This window comes from Equus caballus, chromosome 17 (assembly GCF_041296265.1).
Source record: "Equus caballus isolate H_3958 breed thoroughbred chromosome 17, TB-T2T, whole genome shotgun sequence".
Lineage (NCBI taxonomy): Eukaryota > Metazoa > Chordata > Mammalia > Perissodactyla > Equidae > Equus > Equus caballus.
This window is the reverse complement of record NC_091700.1, coordinates 35,657,743-35,677,067: the sequence shown is the minus strand read 5'-3', so window position 1 is coordinate 35,677,067 and position 19,325 is coordinate 35,657,743. Positions and strand designations below refer to the sequence as shown.

The 19,325-nt window shown below is 40.3% G+C and overlaps 1 protein-coding gene and 1 long non-coding RNA gene across 2 annotated transcripts in view; one reads left to right on the top strand and one right to left on the bottom strand.

Moving 5' to 3' along the window:
- The window catches only part of LOC138918363 (uncharacterized), a 32,973-nt gene extending 19,069 nt beyond the window's left edge, over positions 1–13,904 (top strand). The window contains exons 6-8 of the long non-coding RNA XR_011427695.1: positions 2,097–2,213; positions 3,191–3,258; positions 13,299–13,904. This is a non-coding gene — a long non-coding RNA (uncharacterized lncRNA). The remainder of the gene's footprint in view (positions 1–2,096; positions 2,214–3,190; positions 3,259–13,298) is intronic.
- The window catches only part of LOC138918352 (phosphatidylinositol 3,4,5-trisphosphate 3-phosphatase TPTE2-like), a 367,155-nt gene that overhangs the window by 126,059 nt on the left and 221,771 nt on the right, over positions 1–19,325 (bottom strand). Inside the window, exons 1-2 of the mRNA XM_070239586.1 lie at positions 2,559–3,522; positions 1,622–1,675 (exon numbers count right to left, since the gene is read on the bottom strand). Of these exons, the coding sequence (XP_070095687.1) occupies positions 1,622–1,675; positions 2,559–2,650 (146 nt within the window). The 5' untranslated portion in view covers positions 2,651–3,522. Of the gene's footprint in view, positions 1–1,621; positions 1,676–2,558 lie in introns of the transcript that reaches the window.

Sequence of the window (19,325 nt, the reverse complement as noted above, 5' to 3'; positions counted from 1 at the left end):
TTGGAATATTGTTCAGTCTTAAAAAGAAATGAAATTCGGACACATGCTGCAACATGGATTGACTTTGAGGGCATTGTGCTAAATGAAATAACTAGTCACAAGAAGACAAATTTTGCATGATTCCACTGACATGACATACCTAGAGTAGTCAAACTCACAGAGACAGAAGGTAGAATGGTGGTTGCCAAGAGCTTGGGAAAGGGGCAACGGGGAGAGTAGTTTAATGTGTACAGAGTTTCAGTTTTGCAAGACGAGAAGAGTTCTGCAGGTTGGCTGCACAACAATATGAAGGTACCTAACGCTACAGAATGGCACACTTAAAAATGCTGAAGATGATCTATTTTAGGTTACATGCATTTACCACAATTTAGAAATCGGCGTAAGTTTCGAATTCTTACAATGGAAAAAGTGTTTCAAAAATAGCTCTCCTGGTGCTTGTTCTGGTGAAAATGAGATTGGGGAAAAAAGGAGATAGTACAAAAAAGCTGACGTTGCAAAACCAAAAATTTTCTGTCTCAACTCATCCTACATTCAACCTATTCTCCCAAGGAAACTTGAAAGTGCATTTAGAACAATGCCCCTTATTGAGTCTATGTCTTGATTTGCTCTGTCAACCTCCTGACTAAAGACTCAAAGGGCTATCTTCACTGTGTCTCTCCACACTCTGTCTGGAGTCGGCTCCCTGTTTTGTGGTCAGCTCTCACTCTTCTCAGCATTCACGTGGGAGAGGGAACATCGAGCTGCACAGACTCTCCAGCCCTTAAAAGCCCATATAGCGGCAGAGACAACATACCCTCTCCTCATCCCAGACATCACCCCTAAAGATGTCCACATACCTGGGAATGCACAGTCTAGGAGTGCATCTCTAGAAGAGCCTACCTCTCTAGAAAGCTACAGTTGGTAGGTCTACGGTTCACGATTGGAGTTTGTATTGTTTGTAGAGCCTCAAGCATGACCCCTCATTGCCTTGCCAGTGCTACTAGGATTGAGCCAAAACCATTCAGCAGAGCCTACAATGCCCTTCAAAACCTGGCCCTGCCAGCCCTCATCCTTGTGGCGCACCTCTCTCCCCTCAATCCTGTTCTCCAGTCCTGACCTCCTTTTATTTCCTCCCAAGAGCCATATGCCTTCCAACACTGCTCAATGACGTCAGAAAAAGAAGTGAGAGGTATAAGGACTGGACAGGAAAAATGAAAATTATCGCTGTGTTCAGATGACATGACTAAGTACACGGAAAATTTTTGTTCCATCTAATAAGCACTTAAATGGTATTTATTACGTGCCAGACATCGTCCTAAGTGTTTAACACTTATTTGGTCCTCATAACAAATCATCACGGAGCCTGGAGAGTTGTTCTATGTTAACGTAAACACCAAGAAATGCAACAACCTGTCATTTGAGATTTCCTACATGGGACAGTGATGTGACCAACTTATTTGAAGAAGGATTCTGTGAATCTAAGAATATGATAAACATGACTTAGCTCAGTGGATCCGAAATTTTAGAAAAGATCTTAGAATCATTGTCCAGAATACTCTGCATTCCCATGGATAATGCCGCGTCTGCATTTCACTCATTCTCTCTCTATCTCTCTCTCTCTCTCTCTGAGTATATACGTCACCTTTTGTTGGTGGTTCCATCACAGATTACTTCTGTCAGTTCATCGGGGTCATTTCTAAAGAATTAAAAGCATATATGATCAGACTCCTAGTGACTTCATAGAGTTACACTCTTGTTTGCAATTAGTTACAAGTAGTCTTCAAGTGGTAAACTGGTTGAACCCTAAAAAATTATGTGGATGTTAGTTATTTGGAAACTAGTCTTTTAATCTTCCCTAGAAATAGGGCTTTCTATAGTTGTAACGAAGATCTTCGGCCGGTCAAAAAGCCTAATGAATGAAGATATTGAAATACAATTCTTCACTACTGAACCTTACTCTCACGTGTAATTGCATCGAGGTTGAATTTAGCTCAAAATTCAACTCCAGGTTGTAGGTACACATTTCCCCAGCTCCTCCTAATTTCCTGATCCTCAACACCCTCCACCACATCCTGACCCTTCATGTATCATGTATGTCTTTTCTGTTCCTCATACAGGGTTCAGATGACTGCAGGTCTGAGGCACGGGCTCCCTCCAGTATGACGGTGGCTTGGCATTCGGGACACCAGCTTTAGATGGTGGCAGAGCTCTGGAGGCTGACGAAAGGAGCCGAGGTCTGTTTAGCTCCATTCTCTTCTGCTGAGAGCTCCACTGCTCCCTCTCCACTGCTACCGTCTCCTTGCTCCAAATAGGATTCTCTCCTCTCCTGGCCCACTCTAGCAGAGTCTTACACACAGGCATTCTGAGAGTTTCCTCAAAGCTTTGGCTACTACTTTCTAAGGCTCACAAACAAACCGTGAGTAAGAAGTCTCCCTCTTATGACTCCTCCTTCCTTTTGCCACCTAGGCCCAACAGGAAAGAAAGTTACCTACAGAAGCTTATAGTCTCTTATGGAAACCTGTTGTTGCCATCGATGCCCCCCATACCTTTCACCACTCAGATCACTCATGTCAACTCACCCCATCTTGTCACTGTTGCCAGACGACATTCGGGAAGAATCCATAACCCTGCCATAGAGTAAAAACCATGTACAAAAAATAGAGTCAGACATTTTGGAAGATAATCAGGTTCTTTTTCCCAACAGAATTGCAGCACACAAAAAGTAAAGTCACGAGGAAACACGACAGAAACAAAAGCATCCGTTTCAGGGTCCAGCACTGGAACCTCTGACACAGTTTCCGGGTTCTGTATGTGCGTGTGTGCGTGTCTGTGTGTCCCTGTGTGTATCCACTGGAAAGAGAATGAAGGGAACAAGGGAGACATAGCATTCATGATTACACCTCCTTCCTTCTTCACCATTTTGTTTCTCCTTCATGCACTCTGGAATCAATTTGGGAAACGTGAGAGGGATCTGAGTGTGTCGGGATGGGGAGGTGCATCCAAGTAAGAGCTAACACAGAGATATAGATAGAAAGAGAATACACAAGAACAATGAACACACAGTGTCAGGGCCTAGTCCCTGGTTGTTATTTGGTAGGAAAGAAACAAGTAGGAAGGTCAACGATGACCAAATGATGATTAAAAGATTTTCTGACCTGCGTGAAGACCATGCGTTTACAATGATTCTTTTTCTTTTTCTTTTTCTCTACAGTCCTCTCAGAAAACGTTATCTGGTTATATTATCCAAAATCAAGACTTTTCACCTCAAAACTGGCTTGGGTAATCTTTTCTCTATTTATCTTTTTCTTCATCTACAAAATAAGACACTTGCAAAATGCACTTTGAGTCTGTCACCTTCACAGTATCATGCTAATATTCAGCATTGCACAAATATTATTGATTTTTGGACAGCCTGCACTCTTCACCAAATTCTTTCAAATTTCATTAATTCTGTATCTGGCAACAATATACATTAGTACGTATATCTTAAAGTTCAAATACACTTAAAGGTTCTCATCAAAGTAACACACCCTGATAATTTCCAGAGAAATCATGGGTTCCTATCAAGACGCCAAATGGTACGGCATGTTGCATCCTCCTCCCAAAACTTCAGAAGTCCTAAGGAACTATGCACCCCCAGAAATAACAAGAGTGACAACCCTGGGAAATGACAGAGGCCTGAAGGCTGTCTCTTAATTAGTGGGTAGCCTGGGGTTAGGGGCAGTGGGTGGCAGCCTTGAGGGGCTCAGTGTGAGGGAAAATTTTAAGGACCGTTCTTGCCTCTCCCCTGAGTTGCTTGGAAGCGATCACTTTCCTTTCTCAGCAGAAACAAGTAGCAACCACCCAGATGTAGCTAGGATAAAATTAGAGTAGCATTAGGTTAGCTGATGAAAGCAGGGAAGGGCTGAACAATCCTTGATCCTTCACTCCTCCACCTCCTCCGTCTCCCAAGCCCCAGGTGACAACCTCAAATGCCTCCTCAAATGCCGCTTTCCCCAAGAGCTCAAAGGTGACAGATCCTGACCACAGGAGTTGAGTGGTCACAGTGTTTCACGGTTTCTGAGACTGTCTGCGCCTGGGGCCATCACCTGCCCTCATATTAAACTTACTTAGAAAAACACACCTTAGGTCCTAGGTCTCAACAAAGGTGACTCTATAATACAGCACCCAAGAGAGGACACTTCTGAGAGTGAAAAGGACACACTATTAATAATTCTTCTGAGATAACAGCCACAGACTGAGATGGTCCCAAGCAAAACGTTAGCCCTTCTCTAATACAAGATGCCAGACAGAGTAGCCAACAGCCACAAGGAATGAAAGCTCACAAGTCAAAACAATTACATACCTGAGGAGTACAACGACTGAAAAAGAAATACAACAAAGTGAGCAACATAGACCATTTGAAGTAGAACTACTGGAACATACTGGAACATAAGCATGACAAATACACTTAAAGATACAAGGGAAGATGTTAGTAGCACGAAGTGACAATGAGAAAGCATAAGGAAAACCTCATGAGGAAATAGGTGTAAAAGGACGATTGTTAAAGACTTAAGTCATGGGATAAATAGCAGTGTGGATACATGAGAACAGCAAATTATTTAGACATGGAAAATGACATTGAGAAACTCTCCCAGAAAACACAATAAAACAATAAAGTGAGAGAATATTTAAAAGAACAGCAGTGTGATATGGTGGGTAAAAAAAGACATCTAACATCTGAAATAAATGAAATCCAAGACATCTAAGATGAAAAAAAAAGAAAACAGAGAAGAGGAAATATTCAAAAACTAATGAAGATAAATTTCACAAAGTTAAAGAAGGAAGTAAAAAATTATCTGTAAAGGATCCATGGAAATGAAGAGAAAATTCTAAAAGCTTCCAAAAAGAGCAAAGAAAATAAGAACAGACTGACACGATCTCTCTCTAGAGCAAACAGAACACATCTTGTTTGAGAGCCCACAAGTGACATTTATGAAAACAGACAACATATTTGGACATAAACAAAGCATTAAAAACGTGCACGGGAGCAATATCATATAGATTTTCTCTGACCGTATCGCAACTGCAATAGCTTTTTAAAAGTCAACATAATATCAAAGAAGAAAAAAGTTGAAGGACTGACATGAGCCAATGTCAAAATTCACTATAAAGCTACAGCAATCAAGACAGTGTGGTACTGGTGAAAGAACAGACAAATGGACCAAAGGAGCAGAACAGAGAGCCTAGAAATAGATGCCCGTTAACATACTCCACCGTTCTTTGACAAAGGAGCACAGACCATACAATGGAGCAAAGACAGTCTTATCAACGAATGGTGCTGGAAGAACTGGACATCCACGTGCGAGACAGTGAACGTGCACATGGACCTTTACACCTTTACAAAACGGAAATCAAAATGCATTATAGACCCACATGTCAAAAGCAAAACTCTAGAATTCCTAGAAGACAGTAACACGGAAGAAAACCGAGATGACCTCTTTATAAACATGACTTTCTAGATGTGACAGCAAAATCAAGATCATGAAAGGAATAACTGATAAGCTGGATTTCATTAACATTTTAAACTGCTGCTCCACAAGACACAATGTCAAGAGGATAAAATCACAAGCCACAGACTGGGAGAAAATATTTGCAAAAGGCACAGTTGATAAAGGAATAACAAATATACAAATACACAAAGAAATCTTAAAACTAAACAACAAGAACACGCACAACCAGATTAAAAAATGGGGCAAACAACTTAACAAACATCTGGCCAAAGAAGACATAAAAATGGCAACTAACAGTACGAGACGATGCTCCACATCATATGGCTCCAGGGAAATGCAAATTGAACAACAATGAGATACCACTACACACCTGTTAGAATAGTCCAAATATGGAACACTAACAACAGCAATTGCTGACAAGCATGTGGAGCAATGGAGACACTCATTCAGTATGGGTGGCAAGGCAAAACGGAACAGCCACTCTGGAAGGGAGTTTAGGGGTTTCTTACAAAACCAAGCATAACCCTTAACGTACGATCCAGCTTAACATACGCTAATTGGTATTTACCCAAAGGAGTTCAAAACTTACACGCAGATGAAAACCTGCACACAAATGTTGATAGCAGCTTTACTCGTAATCGCCAAAAAGCGGAAGCAACCAAGATGTCCTGCACCAGATGAACGGATAAACAAACCGTGGTACATCTAGTCAACGGCATATTATTCAGCGCTAAAAAGCATCGAGCTATCAAGCTGTGAAAACAAAACTTATATGCATGTTACTTTGTGAAAGAAGCCAATCTGAAAAGGTTGCATACTGTATGAGGCCAACTATATGACATTCTGGACGTGGCAAAATTGGGGCGACAGGAAGAGATCGGTGGTTGCCAGGAGTTGGCGGGGAGAAGGATGAATAGGCGGAGCACAAAGGATTTTTACAGCAGTGAAAATACTCCATCGTTATGAAACTCTAATAACAGATTCATGTCATTCTACTTTTATCCAAACCCATAGAATGTATGACACCAAGAGTGAGTCGCAATGTAAACCATAAATCAGATAATATTCTATTATGGCTTTCATTTTCCAATTCTGGTAATCGTATTATGATTACGGAAGTGAAAATTTTCTGATTTTGATCACTGTGCTGTGGTTAGGTGTCCCTGAAGTTAGAAAAATAAAACTGAAATATTCAGGAGTAAAGGGTATGTGGTCTGCATTTTCTCTCTAATGATTCAGGAATAGAGCCTAAGTGTGTAGGAAGGTGTGTGTCACGTGTGTGTCTATCAAACATCTTCTGCCTCAACTCACATAAAAATCAGGTCTAGATACAGGTATATTGAGAGAGAGAGCTCTTTCTATGTGTATATCTATATCTAAACGTATTTTCTTTCTCTCTCTCTCTTTCTATATATCTATAGATAGATAGATAGATAGATAGATTTATGTCTATATACCTACATATCCATATGATGGGAGTAACAAAGGAAATGTGACAAAATGTTAACAATTGGAAAAGTAAGTAAAGGGTATACTGGAGCTTTTGGAACCATTTGCGAGAAATTTCTGTATGTGTTGGAATATTGTTCAGTCTTAAAAAGAAATGAAATTCGGACACATGCTGCAACATGGATTGACTTTGAGGGCATTGTGCTAAATGAAATAACTAGTCACAAGAAGACAAATTTTGCATGATTCCACTGACATGACATACCTAGAGTAGTCAAACTCACAGAGGCAGAAGGTAGAATGGTGGTTGCCAAGAGCTTGGGAAAGGGGCAACGGGGAGAGTAGTTTAATGTGTACAGAGTTTCAGTTTTGCAAGACGAGAAGAGTTCTGCAGGTTGGCTGCACAACAATATGAAGGTACCTAACGCTACAGAATGGCACACTTAAAAATGCTGAAGATGATCAATTTTAGGTTACATGCATTTACCACAATTTAGAAATCTGGGTAAGTTTCGAATTCTTACAATGGAAAAAGTGTTTCAAAAATAGCTCTCCTGGTGCTTGTTCTGGTGAAAATGAGATTGGGGAAAAAAGGAGATAGTACAAAAAAGCTGACGTTGCAAAACCAAAAATTTTCTGTCTCAACTCATCCTACATTCAACCTATTCTCCCAAGGAAACTTGAAAGTGCATTTAGAACAATGCCCCTTATTGAGTCTATGTCTTGATTTGCTCTGTCAACCTCCTGACTAAAGACTCAAAGGGCTATCTTCACTGTGTCTCTCCACACTCTGTCTGGAGTCGGCTCCCTGTTTTGTGGTCAGCTCTCACTCTTCTCAGCATTCACGTGGGAGAGGGAATATCGAGCTGCACAGACTCTCCAGCCCTTAAAAGCCCATATAGCAGCAGAGACAACATACCCTCTCCTCATCCCAGACATCACCCCTAAAGATGTCCACATACCTGGGAATGCACAGTCTAGGAGTGCATCTCTAGAAAAGCCTACCTCTCTAGAAAGCTACAGTTGGTACGTCTACGGTTCACGATTGGAGTTTGTATTGTTTGCAGAGCCTCAAGCATGACCCCTCATTGCCTTGCCAGTGCTACTAGGATTGAGCCAAAACCATTCAGCAGAGCCTACAATGCCCTTCAAAATCTGGCCCTGCCAGCCCTCATCCTTGTGGCGCACCTCTCTCCCCTCAATCCTGTTCTCCAGTCCTGACCTCCTTTTATTTCCTCCCAAGAGCCATATGCCTTCCAACACTGCTCAATGACGTCAGAAAAAGAAGTGAGAGGTATAAGGACTGGACAGGAAAAATGAAAACTATCGCTGTGTTCAGATGACATGACTAAGTACACGGAAAATTTTTGTTTCATCTAATAAGCACTTAAATGGTATTTATTACGTGCCAGACATCGTCCTAAGTGTTTAACACTTATTTGGTCCTCATAACAAATCATCACGGAGCCTGGAGAGTTGTTCTATGTTAACGTAAACACCAAGAAATGCAACAACCTGTCATTTGAGATTTCCTACATGGGACAGTGATGTGACCAACTTATTTGAACAAGGATTCTGTGAATCTAAGAATATGATAAACATGACTTAGCTCAGTGGATCCTAAATTTTAGAAAAGATCTTAGAATCATTGTCCAGAATACTCCGCATTCCCATGGATAATGCCGCGTCTGCATTTCACTCAATCTCTCTCTCTCTCTCTCTCTCTCTGAGTATATATGTCACCTTTTGTTGGTGGTTCCATCACAGGCTACTTCTGTCAGTTCATCGGGGTCATTTCTAAAGAATTAAAAGCATATATGATCAGACTCTTAGTGACTTCATAGAGTTACACTCTTGTTTGCAATTAGTTACAAGTAGTCTTCAAGTGGTAAACTGGTTGAACCCTAAAAAATTATATGGATGTTAGTTATTTGGAAACTAGTATTTTAATCTTCCCTAGAAATAGGGCTTTCTATAGTTGTAACGAAGATCTTCGGCTGGTCAAAAAGCCTAATGAATGAAGATATTGAAATACAATTCTTCACTACTTAACCTTACCCTCACGTGTAATTGCATCGAGGTTGAATTTAGCTCAAAATTCAACTCCAGGTTGTAGGTACACATTTCCCCAGCTCCTCCTAATTTCCTGATCCTCAACACCCTCCACCACATCCTGACCCTTCATGTATCATGTATGTCTTTTCTGTTCCTCATACAGGGTTCAGATGACTGCAGGTCTGAGGCACGGGCTCCCTCCAATATGACGGTGGTTTGGCATTCGGGACACCAGCTTCAGATGGTGGCAGAGCTCTGGAGGCTGACGAAAGGAGCCGAGGTCTGTTTAGCTCCATTCTCTTCTGCTGAGAGCTCCACTGCTCCCTCTCCACTGCTACCGTCTCCTTGCTCCAAATAGGATTCTCTCCTCTCCTGGCCCACTCTAGCAGAGTCTTACACACAGGCATTCTGAGAGTTTCCTCAAAGCTTTGGCTACTACTTTCTAAGGCTCACAAACAAACCGTGAGTAAGAAGTCTCCCTCTTATGACTCCTCCTTCCTTTTGCCACCTAGGCCCAACAGGAAAGAAAGTTACCTACAGAAGCTTATAGTCTCTTATGGAAACCTGTTGTTGCCATCGATGCCCCCCATACCTTTCACCACTCAGATCACTCATGTCAACTCACCCCATCTTGTCACTGTTGCCAGACGACATTCGGGAAGAATCCATAACCCTGCCATAGAGTAAAAACCATGTACAAAAAATAGAGTCAGACATTTTGGAAGATAATCAGGTTCTTTTTCCCAACAGAATTGCAGCACACAAAAAGTAAAGTCACGAGGAAACACGACAGAAACAAAAGCATCCGTTTCAGGGTCCAGCACTGGAACCTCTGACACAGTTTCCGGGTTCTGTATGTGCGTGTGTGCGTGTCTGTGTGTCCCTGTGTGTATCCACTGGAAAGAGAATGAAGGGAACAAGGGAGACATAGCATTCATGATTACACCTCCTTCCTTCTTCACCATTTTGTTTCTCCTTCATGCACTCTGGAATCAATTTGGGAAACGTGAGAGGGATCTGAGTGTGTCGGGATGGGGAGGTGCATCCAAGTAAGAGCTAACACAGAGATATAGATAGAAAGAGAATACACAAGAACAATGAACACACAGTGTCAGGGCCTAGTCCCTGGTTGTTATTTGGTAGGAAAGAAACAAGTAGGAAGGTCAACGATGACCAAATGATGATTAAAAGATTTTCTGACCTGCGTGAAGACCATGCGTTTACAATGATTCTTTTTCTTTTTCTTTTTCTCTACAGTCCTCTCAGAAAACGTTATCTGGTTCTATTATCCAAAATCAAGACTTTTCACCTCAAAACTGGCTTGGGTAATCTTTTCTCTATTTATCTTTTTCTTCATCTACAAAATAAGACACTTGCAAAATGCACTTTGAGTCTGTCACCTTCACAGTATCATGCTAATATTCAGCATTGCACAAATATTATTGATTTTTGGACAGCCTGCACTCTTCACCAAATTCTTTCAAATTTCATTAATTCTGTATCTGGCAACAATATACATTAGTATATATATCTTAAAGTTCAAATACACTTAAAGGTTCTCATCAAAGTAACGCACCCTGATAATTTCCAGAGAAATCATGGGTTCCTATCAAGACGCCAAATGGTACGGCATGTTGCATCCTCCTCCCAAAACTTCAGAAGCCCTAAGGAACTATGCACCCCCAGAAATAACAAGAGTGACAACCCTGGGAAATGACAGAGGCCTGAAGGTTGTCTCTTAGTTGGTGGGTAGTCTGGGATTAGGGGCAGTGTGTGGCAGCCTTGAGAGGCTCAGTGTGAGGGAAAATTTTAAGGACCGTTCTTGCCTCTCCCCTGAGTTGCTTGGAAGCGATCACTTTCCTTTCTCAGCAGAAACAAGTAGCAACCACCCAGATGTAGCTAGGATAAAATTAGAGTAGCATTAGGTTAGCTGATGAAAGCAGGGAAGGGCTGAACAATCCTTGATCCTTCACTCCTCCACCTCCTCCGTCTCCCAAGACCCAGGTGACAACCTCAAATGCCTCCTCAAATGCTGCTTTCCTCAGGAGCTCAAAGGTGACATATCCTGACCACAGGAGTTGGGTGGACACAGTGTTTCACGGTTTCTGAGACTGTCTGTGCCTGGGGCCATCACCTCCCCTCATATTAAATTTACTGAGAAAATCAGACCTTAGAGCTAGCCTTGATGGCCTAGTGGTTAATGTTCAGCACTCACCGCTTCGGCAGTGTGGGTTCACTGTCCAGTCTCAGAACCACACCACTCATCTGTCAATCAGACATCATTTAAACTGTCATCATCTCAAAGAGATCTTTCCTGACCCTCAACCAGAAGTAGGCTTACAGTCACTCCTTATCACTTGTTTAATTTTCAACAGGACTTCTCATTACTGCTTGGTTTTCATTTACTAATTTGTTTTCTGTCTTTTACACCTCCTCTGCCCAAATGTAGACTTCAAGAGAACAAAGACCTTGTCTCCGCTTCTTAATCTATATCATTAGCACATATATTGATGCCAGGTGCATAGTAGGTGCTCACTATATTCTTCTTAAGTGAATTATTAATAAAGTACTAATAAAATAATTAATTTTCTGATACATTCACTGCAGATTTCCCTTTAAAATGTGTTGCCCAAGTTATACTTAAAATATTAATTTATTCAGAACTTTGATTACTCACATATAGGAATGTTTAAACAGAGGAAACTGTATCTGTAGGATTCTCAGATTGGAAATAAGACTAAAAAATTGACCCAGAAATGAGTTCAATTAAGAAAAACCTATTATTCTACAGAAAATCCTAAGTCAGAAAACCATCTGGCACTGTACAATTTTGTCCTCAGATTTGTTTCTTTTTTTAATTTTTTATTAAGATTTTGATAGTTTACAACCTTGGGAAATTTCAGTTGTACATTATTGTCAGTCATGTTGTAGGTGCACCACTTCACCCTTTGTGCCCTCCCCCCACCCCCCCATTTCCCCTGGTAACCACCGATCAGTTCTCTTTGTCTCTATGTTTAACTTCCACCTGTGAGTGGAGTCATACAGAGTTCGTCTTTCTCTATCTGGCTTATTTCACTTAACATAATACCAAGTTCCATCTATGTTGTTGTGAATGGGACAATTTTATCTTTTTTTCTGGCTGAGTAGTATTCCATTGTATATATATATACCATATCTTCTTTATCCAATCATCAGTTGATGGGCATTTAGGTTGGTTCCACATCTTGGCTATTGTAAATAATGCTGCGATGAACATTGGGGTGCATGGGACTTTTGGAATTGCTGATTTCAAGTTCTTTGGATAGATACACAGTAGTGATATGGCTGGGTCATAAGGTATTTCTATTTTTAATTTTTTGAGAAATCTCCATACTGTTTTCCATAGTGGCTGCACTAGTTTGCATTCCCACCAACAGTGTATGAGGGTTCCTTTTTCTCTACAACCTCTCCAACATTTGTCACTTTTTGTTTTGGTTATTTTTACCATTCTAACAGGTATAAGGTGATATCTTATTGTAGTTTTGATTTGCATTTCCCTGATGATCAGCGATCATGACCATCGTTTCATGTGTCTACTGGCCATCCGTATATCTTCTTTGGAGAAATGTCTGTTCATGACCCCTGCCCATTTTTGATCGGGTTGTTTGATTTTTCGTTGTTGAGCTGTGTGAGTTCTCTATATATTATGGAGATTAACCCTTTGTCGGGTAAGTAACTTGTAAATAGTTTTTCCCAACTAGTGGGCTGTTTTTTTGTTTCAATCCTGTTTTCCCCTGCCTTGAAGAAGCTCTTTAGTCTGATGAAGTCCCATTTGTTTATTCTTTCTATTGTTTCCCTCGTCTGAGGAGTTATGGTGTGTGAAAAGATCCTTTTGATACTGATGTCAAAGAATGTACTGCCTATATTCTCTTCTAGAAGACATTGTTTCAGGTGTAATCTTTAGGTCTTTGATCAATTTGGAGTTTATTTTTGTGAACGGTGAAAAAGAATGGTCAATTTTCATTCTTTTACATGTGGATTTCCAGTTTTCCCAGCACCATTTGTTAAAGAGACTTTCTTTTCTCCATTGTAGGCCCTCAGCTCCCTTGTCAAAGATTAGCTGTCCCCTCAGATTTGTTTTAATGTCTTCTGTTGACACTGTGGGATTCAAAGCCTCCAGCTAAGCATAATGAAACCTAGCAGAAGTATAGAACTTTGTCTTCTTGCTGTAACATACAATTTCTAAATAGTTATCTGAGAATCTAGTCATAAAAGATTGTCTAACGCTCTGCTTGAAAATCTCTTGCTTAGTAAGCAACATAAAAATGTGCTAATCCTTCACAGAAAAACATGATGACCATCAAAAGAAAATCTCTTACTGTGCCGTCACCCTCAGTCTGCATGTCAGATGTCACACTCTGAACCAAGAATCCACGAAAACTGAATGGGAATAGTCAGCTGCATGCGTAACTGACTACAGATGATGTGTAAATGCATGATGGATGGAACCGAAGTACCATTCAAATCTTCCAAAGTAACTAGGGGGTCTTCTGGTCTCAGCAAGGAAACTAAAAATAATGCCAAATCATCTGTGATCTAACTAATGGTAACATGCAGGTTCTAATGTCATGTAAGGAAGCAGAGCCAATATGCACTCAGGGGAAGAACTCCCAAAGATTTCATGTTGGTCAGTATACCAAGAGCTCCAACCAGGCTGACAGACATTTCCTGGACCACTTGCAAGGTGAGGCCCAACAGGAAGAAAGGGCACAGAACGTCCTTGAGATCACTCAACTGCGTTTATCCTGACTATCCTCATCAACAAAACTTGACTGGGTTTTCTAAGGAGAAATTTATTCTGGGAAGAGAATGTGCCAACCAACTGTAATGAGCATTCTATCCCCTTCCAACTACACATCAGACTGAAATTAATAAACTGGGATTCTAACATTTCGGTTAATATCAGTTAGTGTGCCTGGAAAATGTGAACATGTAAAGCGGAGTAGCAGATGCTCAGCATGTAGTGTCTATCAAATGTAACTGGCAAGCCAATTTGTTTCATCAAGCAACCAACCTGTGTTTAATCCTCTCTACCATTACTCAACACAATAGAGATAGGACTCATGCAACAGCTGTGTGACATTTAAAAGAGGAGGCACTTGATCCGAAAGTGGTATTCAAACTTTCATCTTTCCTTTAAAAAGGCACAAAATTATTTGCTATCATCTCACATGAAAGATTTTTACAGTATTTTAAGAGTTTGCATTCAAATGTCTTTAGAAAGAGTCGTAAGAATAGTCATACACTAAGAAAATGAACTCTGAAATTTTAGAACAACTAGATATTTTAACCTCATAACTTACTTTTTATTAACTGAATCATCTCTCTCTCATTTCAAAAGTATCTAAAAGTAGGTTTTAGACATTGTATTAGGTCTTCCTGGTGACAACTGAAATGTTTGGAGATTCCATTTTTCCATCATTTCAATATGTCTGTCTTTTAAACATTTTTTTGCATTGGAAAGTTTTCTTCAGTGGGCTTTTGGACATCACACATGCTTAGTAAGCCTCAAGTCTGCAAATGATCTTAAGACAAATGTCACAGGAAATGCCTTCTACAAGACATGTTTCAATGACCACACCAGCATTTGCTCTTATGGCATCCTTGGGTCACATACAATATATTAATAAGTGCATTTCCCAATGTGTATGTAATGGAAGAGTAGTTTGAGGAGATATTAATAGGATTTAATAATAATAATAATAGCACTTATGTGCTAGGTACTATTATAAATACTTTACATAAAATAATTCATTTAATTTTCACAATAATCCCATGGAGGTATATAGTATTATCATCCCCATTTTATAGATGAGAGAAATGGGCTACAGAGATAGTGAGTAACTTGCCCATCATCACCAGCCTGAAATGGTAGAGCTGAGATCTGAATCCATCTGTTAATGAATCCATGCTCTTAGCCACAACACTTTCCTAACTCTCCAAATGTTCAATAAAATTAAGAAATTATTGATTGCACACATTTTTTTGTGTGTAGGACTTGTATACTAATAAGCATTGTGATTATCTGAGAGAGACCAGAGTATGCAAAGATTCCTGAAGTTATTTGACCACAAAAACCTCTTTCTCACAGTGGAAATACGTGAGGAACACATTTTAGAAACACTGTATCAAATGGTTTTTCTTTATTCCACCCTACAAACCAATTTTGGACTCTAATCAATAGCTTAGAACTCTAAGCACAGATAGATTATGTTATTCTTGCAAACTGTCTGGAAAGAAGAGCTAGACTATGGGTCATCAAACCCCTTGGCCTGGGCTGATGGTCCATGAAAGGAGCAGTCCCAGTTTTAGATGGGTGTACTGATGCCCATGAAGCATGGCTCATAGAAGTCCCTTCAGGCCTTAAGAGAAAAGATTACCTCAAAAAGAAAGACCTCTATATGTATCAGTTGCTTTTCAACAGGAAGACTACCAGGATTGACTGTGCAGAATACACTAATAAATTACATCAGGGAAAAATATTTGGGTAACCAAAAAGGTAAGAATTTGAGTTTCTGACATAGGTAGCCTATTGAATGATTACTGGATTTTCCAGATGGCTTCTGAGAAAGAGAACTGGCAGATACACAAATTACCCCTGAGATCCAGATGACAGGCCAGGACTGCTAAGAATGTTGCTTGGGGCACCAATCTACCCACAGGGCATGAGCTGTCCCTAGATATTACCTGAACTCCTTTCAAGGAGAGTAGTATATGAAACCTGAAAGACTAGCTTGATAAACTGCTTGGGGACATAGATGTGACTCCTTCATGGGACATGAGTAAGCAGGTAGCTAAACTGCCTTCTAAGGAAAGTAGGTTTTGCAAACTGACCTAAACTAACTTGGGCATGCACAATTCTTAGGTGCTTTTTGGTAGGAGGAGCCACAGTAGAAATCTAGGGTAGTTGAAGAGTAGCTACACCTTTAAGTCATGCTACCAGGTTACAACAAAAGCAGGTCTTAGACAAAATATGCCATACATACAGACATTCATTTAATGAAATATTCAGTAGTAAGCAGGCACAACCATTTGTAAGCTGTCTGTCCTTTTAGGTCCTCCAAACATCACCTTATACGCAAGGCTCATTTCCAATAGATTCCCCATATTCTAGAGGCTGAAATCTTCCTCAACCAATGGCTTGAGACACTATAAGGATAAAGCCTCTGGTGTCATCCCTAAGGGTATATATACTACAAGCCTCACTCATTTGATTCTGATAACCTGTTGATGCAAGAGTGGGCTGTCCCTAAAATATTTCAGCCAATTCCACAGATCTTGAATATTCCTACAATTCCAACATCTATCATGCTGCTTTGCATGCCACTAACGTCACTAAGAAAAATTCATTTGTGACCTTCACTGTGGGAATTAACAGTGTTTCAGGTGTTGATCAAGATGGGACAACGGAAGCCGTTGCAGTGGCCTTCTCTGGAAAATGGCTTCCTGAGTTGAACACTAGCTCACCATCCATGGACAGAGCAACCAGTCACCCCTGGAGGAGCTTAAAGGGACCATGACTGGCACATGCATTTTATTACTGGCACACTGCCTAAGCTGTGCTATTTTTAAGGAAATTACAGGCATAAAACAAGGTCTTTAAATTCTGAGTTTGACAAATTTCATTTGCATACAGTCTACATCTATTATGAAAGAAGGGACGCATGTATTCCCTATTCGATTAACCAAGGCTGAGAATTATGTTTAAAATTCAGGGAATTTGAATCTTATCACTTACGTATTACTTCTGCAACAGCTGAACCAGAGATCTAAACTATTCCTCTTCATAGTATTGTTGCAGTCATGTGGTTGAATTTACTCTAAATCAATCTAAGAAAAGGAAAAGCATGTATTTTTATATTCAATGAGTTTAAAACACAAATGATATTCCCAACTTAGAAAGAAAGTCACACATAGAACTTACTAGGTATGGATCAGCATTTCTAAAGTTTTGAATCCACAAACATGAAATTTACAATACTGTGCAATTTTATCAATCCTGTGAAATAGGCATTGTGTACTTGCCCTCAGTATTTTATTTTAGTTCAAGAAATAGAGGAAAACATTTTTTGAATGTTCAATAAAATTCAAGTTTGGCTCAAGTATAGGGCGCTTTAAAGATTGTTCACTTGCTACACAGGACCCAGAAAGTGAAACAAAACCCGTTTCAAACCAATTTTACATCATCATAGTGATTCACGATATTTTAACCCTGAAATAGTCTGTAGAATAAATCAAAGGACTAGGAAAGCAAAGAGATGTGCCTCTCAACATTTCACAGAGCAGATTTATGTCATGTAAGAAAACTGGAAGTCACTAGAGAGTAAAAAGACACTACCAAGTACACTGTCAAGTTAATCAGTAGCAACATTATATCTACACTGAAAAACGTGTCACAAGCACCTAAACTCTGGGCAAGGAGAGAAAAGTGAAAACAAATAGAAAAATACTTTTAAAAGACAGATTAATTTGGGCATAAATGTTGATTTTGAGTATTGGGCTTGGGGCCCAAAAGAACACCAGTAAATGCCATACTTTCAAGGGATACCAGCTCATGCGCAATGGAAACAGTAATCTCAAAGCTCCAAGGCCACTGCCATCTGTTCCAGAGAGGCGGCCCAGAGAACCAGGAAGGGCCAACGGAGAGCTGGATTTCTTGGGGGTAACCCTCCCCTACAAACCCAAGATTTGCTTACCTGTCGATAAGCTGCTTTCGATGAGGCGCTGCAGCTCACAAGGGGCTGGGGCAGAAGGGTAGAGGGGCCGAGGGGCAGAGGGGCGGTGGGACGGTGGGGCCGTAGGGTGCAGGACTCAGATATTTGACTTGGGTACAACTTTTCCTAAATGGGAGAGAACTTAACTTGAAATCCTAGTAGTAGTTTTCTCTCCTGTTGTCTTTCGGGATAATGCCTTTTCTTCTTTTTCATTCTTTTTAACTTTTAATTTCCCAAAACCAAGCCCGTTAAGTCATCTTAGCCCAATTCCCGGCCTGCAACAAGGTTACTGCTACTTGGTCCTACATCCACCTAGTTGTCCCCAGTCCCCCAAGGGTGAGGGGGCTCGGGGAGGTCTCTGCGTGGGAGAGAAATGTTAATTAATGCTCCCCATAGATGAGCGCAAGGCAAACCTTCCTGTCTTTGGGCCCCAGAGCCCCCCATCCTGCCCCTTCTCTCCACCCTTCTACTTCCCCTCCGTAACCCAGCCACCTCTAAAATGTTATACTCTAACTCTCTGAGGATGAGAGGGCAATATAGTGGGCAGAGGATGGGATGGGATGTCCTTGTCCAGAGACCCCCATCCTTAGGTCTTTACCTGTGCTGGGTACAAGCCAGTACTGAAACAAGAACTCCATCTCCATGGCAGTCCCAAAGAAGAGATTCCTGACATTCCTGAGATCATAATAGAGTGAGGAATAGAATGAACTGGGTTCTAGACTGCAGGGACTTAAAGACAGACGCACACACCATATAATTTCACTCATATGTGGAAGATAAACAAACACACGGATAAGGAGAACAGATTAGTTGTCACCAGAGGGGACGAGCATGGGGGGAGGATGAAAGGGGTAAAGGGGCACATATGTATGGTAATGGATAAAAACTAGACTATTGGTGGTGAACACCTGCAGTCTATACAGAAACTGATATATAATAATGTACAACTGAAATTTACACAATGTTATAGGCCAATATAACTTCAATAAAATAATCTTTTTTAAAAAACAAATCACAGACACACAGACGCTGTTCTTCTTAAAGAAATGTTGGGTGGGAGGGGTACCAAGATCAAAGATCCCAGGATAATAATCTCAGAGTAGACTGTCTCACCTGTTACTTTTTTTTTTTTTTTTTTGCATCTGATGGAGGGGATGCATCTTATATATTTTGAGTCTGAAGAAGGTTACCATAAGCTTTTGGCTTTCCCTGTGGATTGAAGAGAATGACCAGAGGGCTCAATGTTTTCCAGCTAATATTAAATTTGACTAAAATAGGCAAGGTTAATACAAGACTCAGGAAAAAAACATTTCATTTACTCAGGCTATGATTTCACAGGATTGAAAGAAAGCAATCAAATAATACATGTAAATCAAAAATACACCCATATTCCTAGTACAGTAAATCTGAAAGGCAGAAGCACATGCTAAACAAATGAAAACAAATATGGAAATAAAGATTTAAAAATATAGATAAAGCATTAGAAATTTCTGTTTGGAAATTACGATATAAAAATTACCACAAAAAGAGGAATAAATAAAGACAGTTAAGTTTGACAGTCTGTATTGGTACATGTTCTGGTATTGAGTAAATGGCC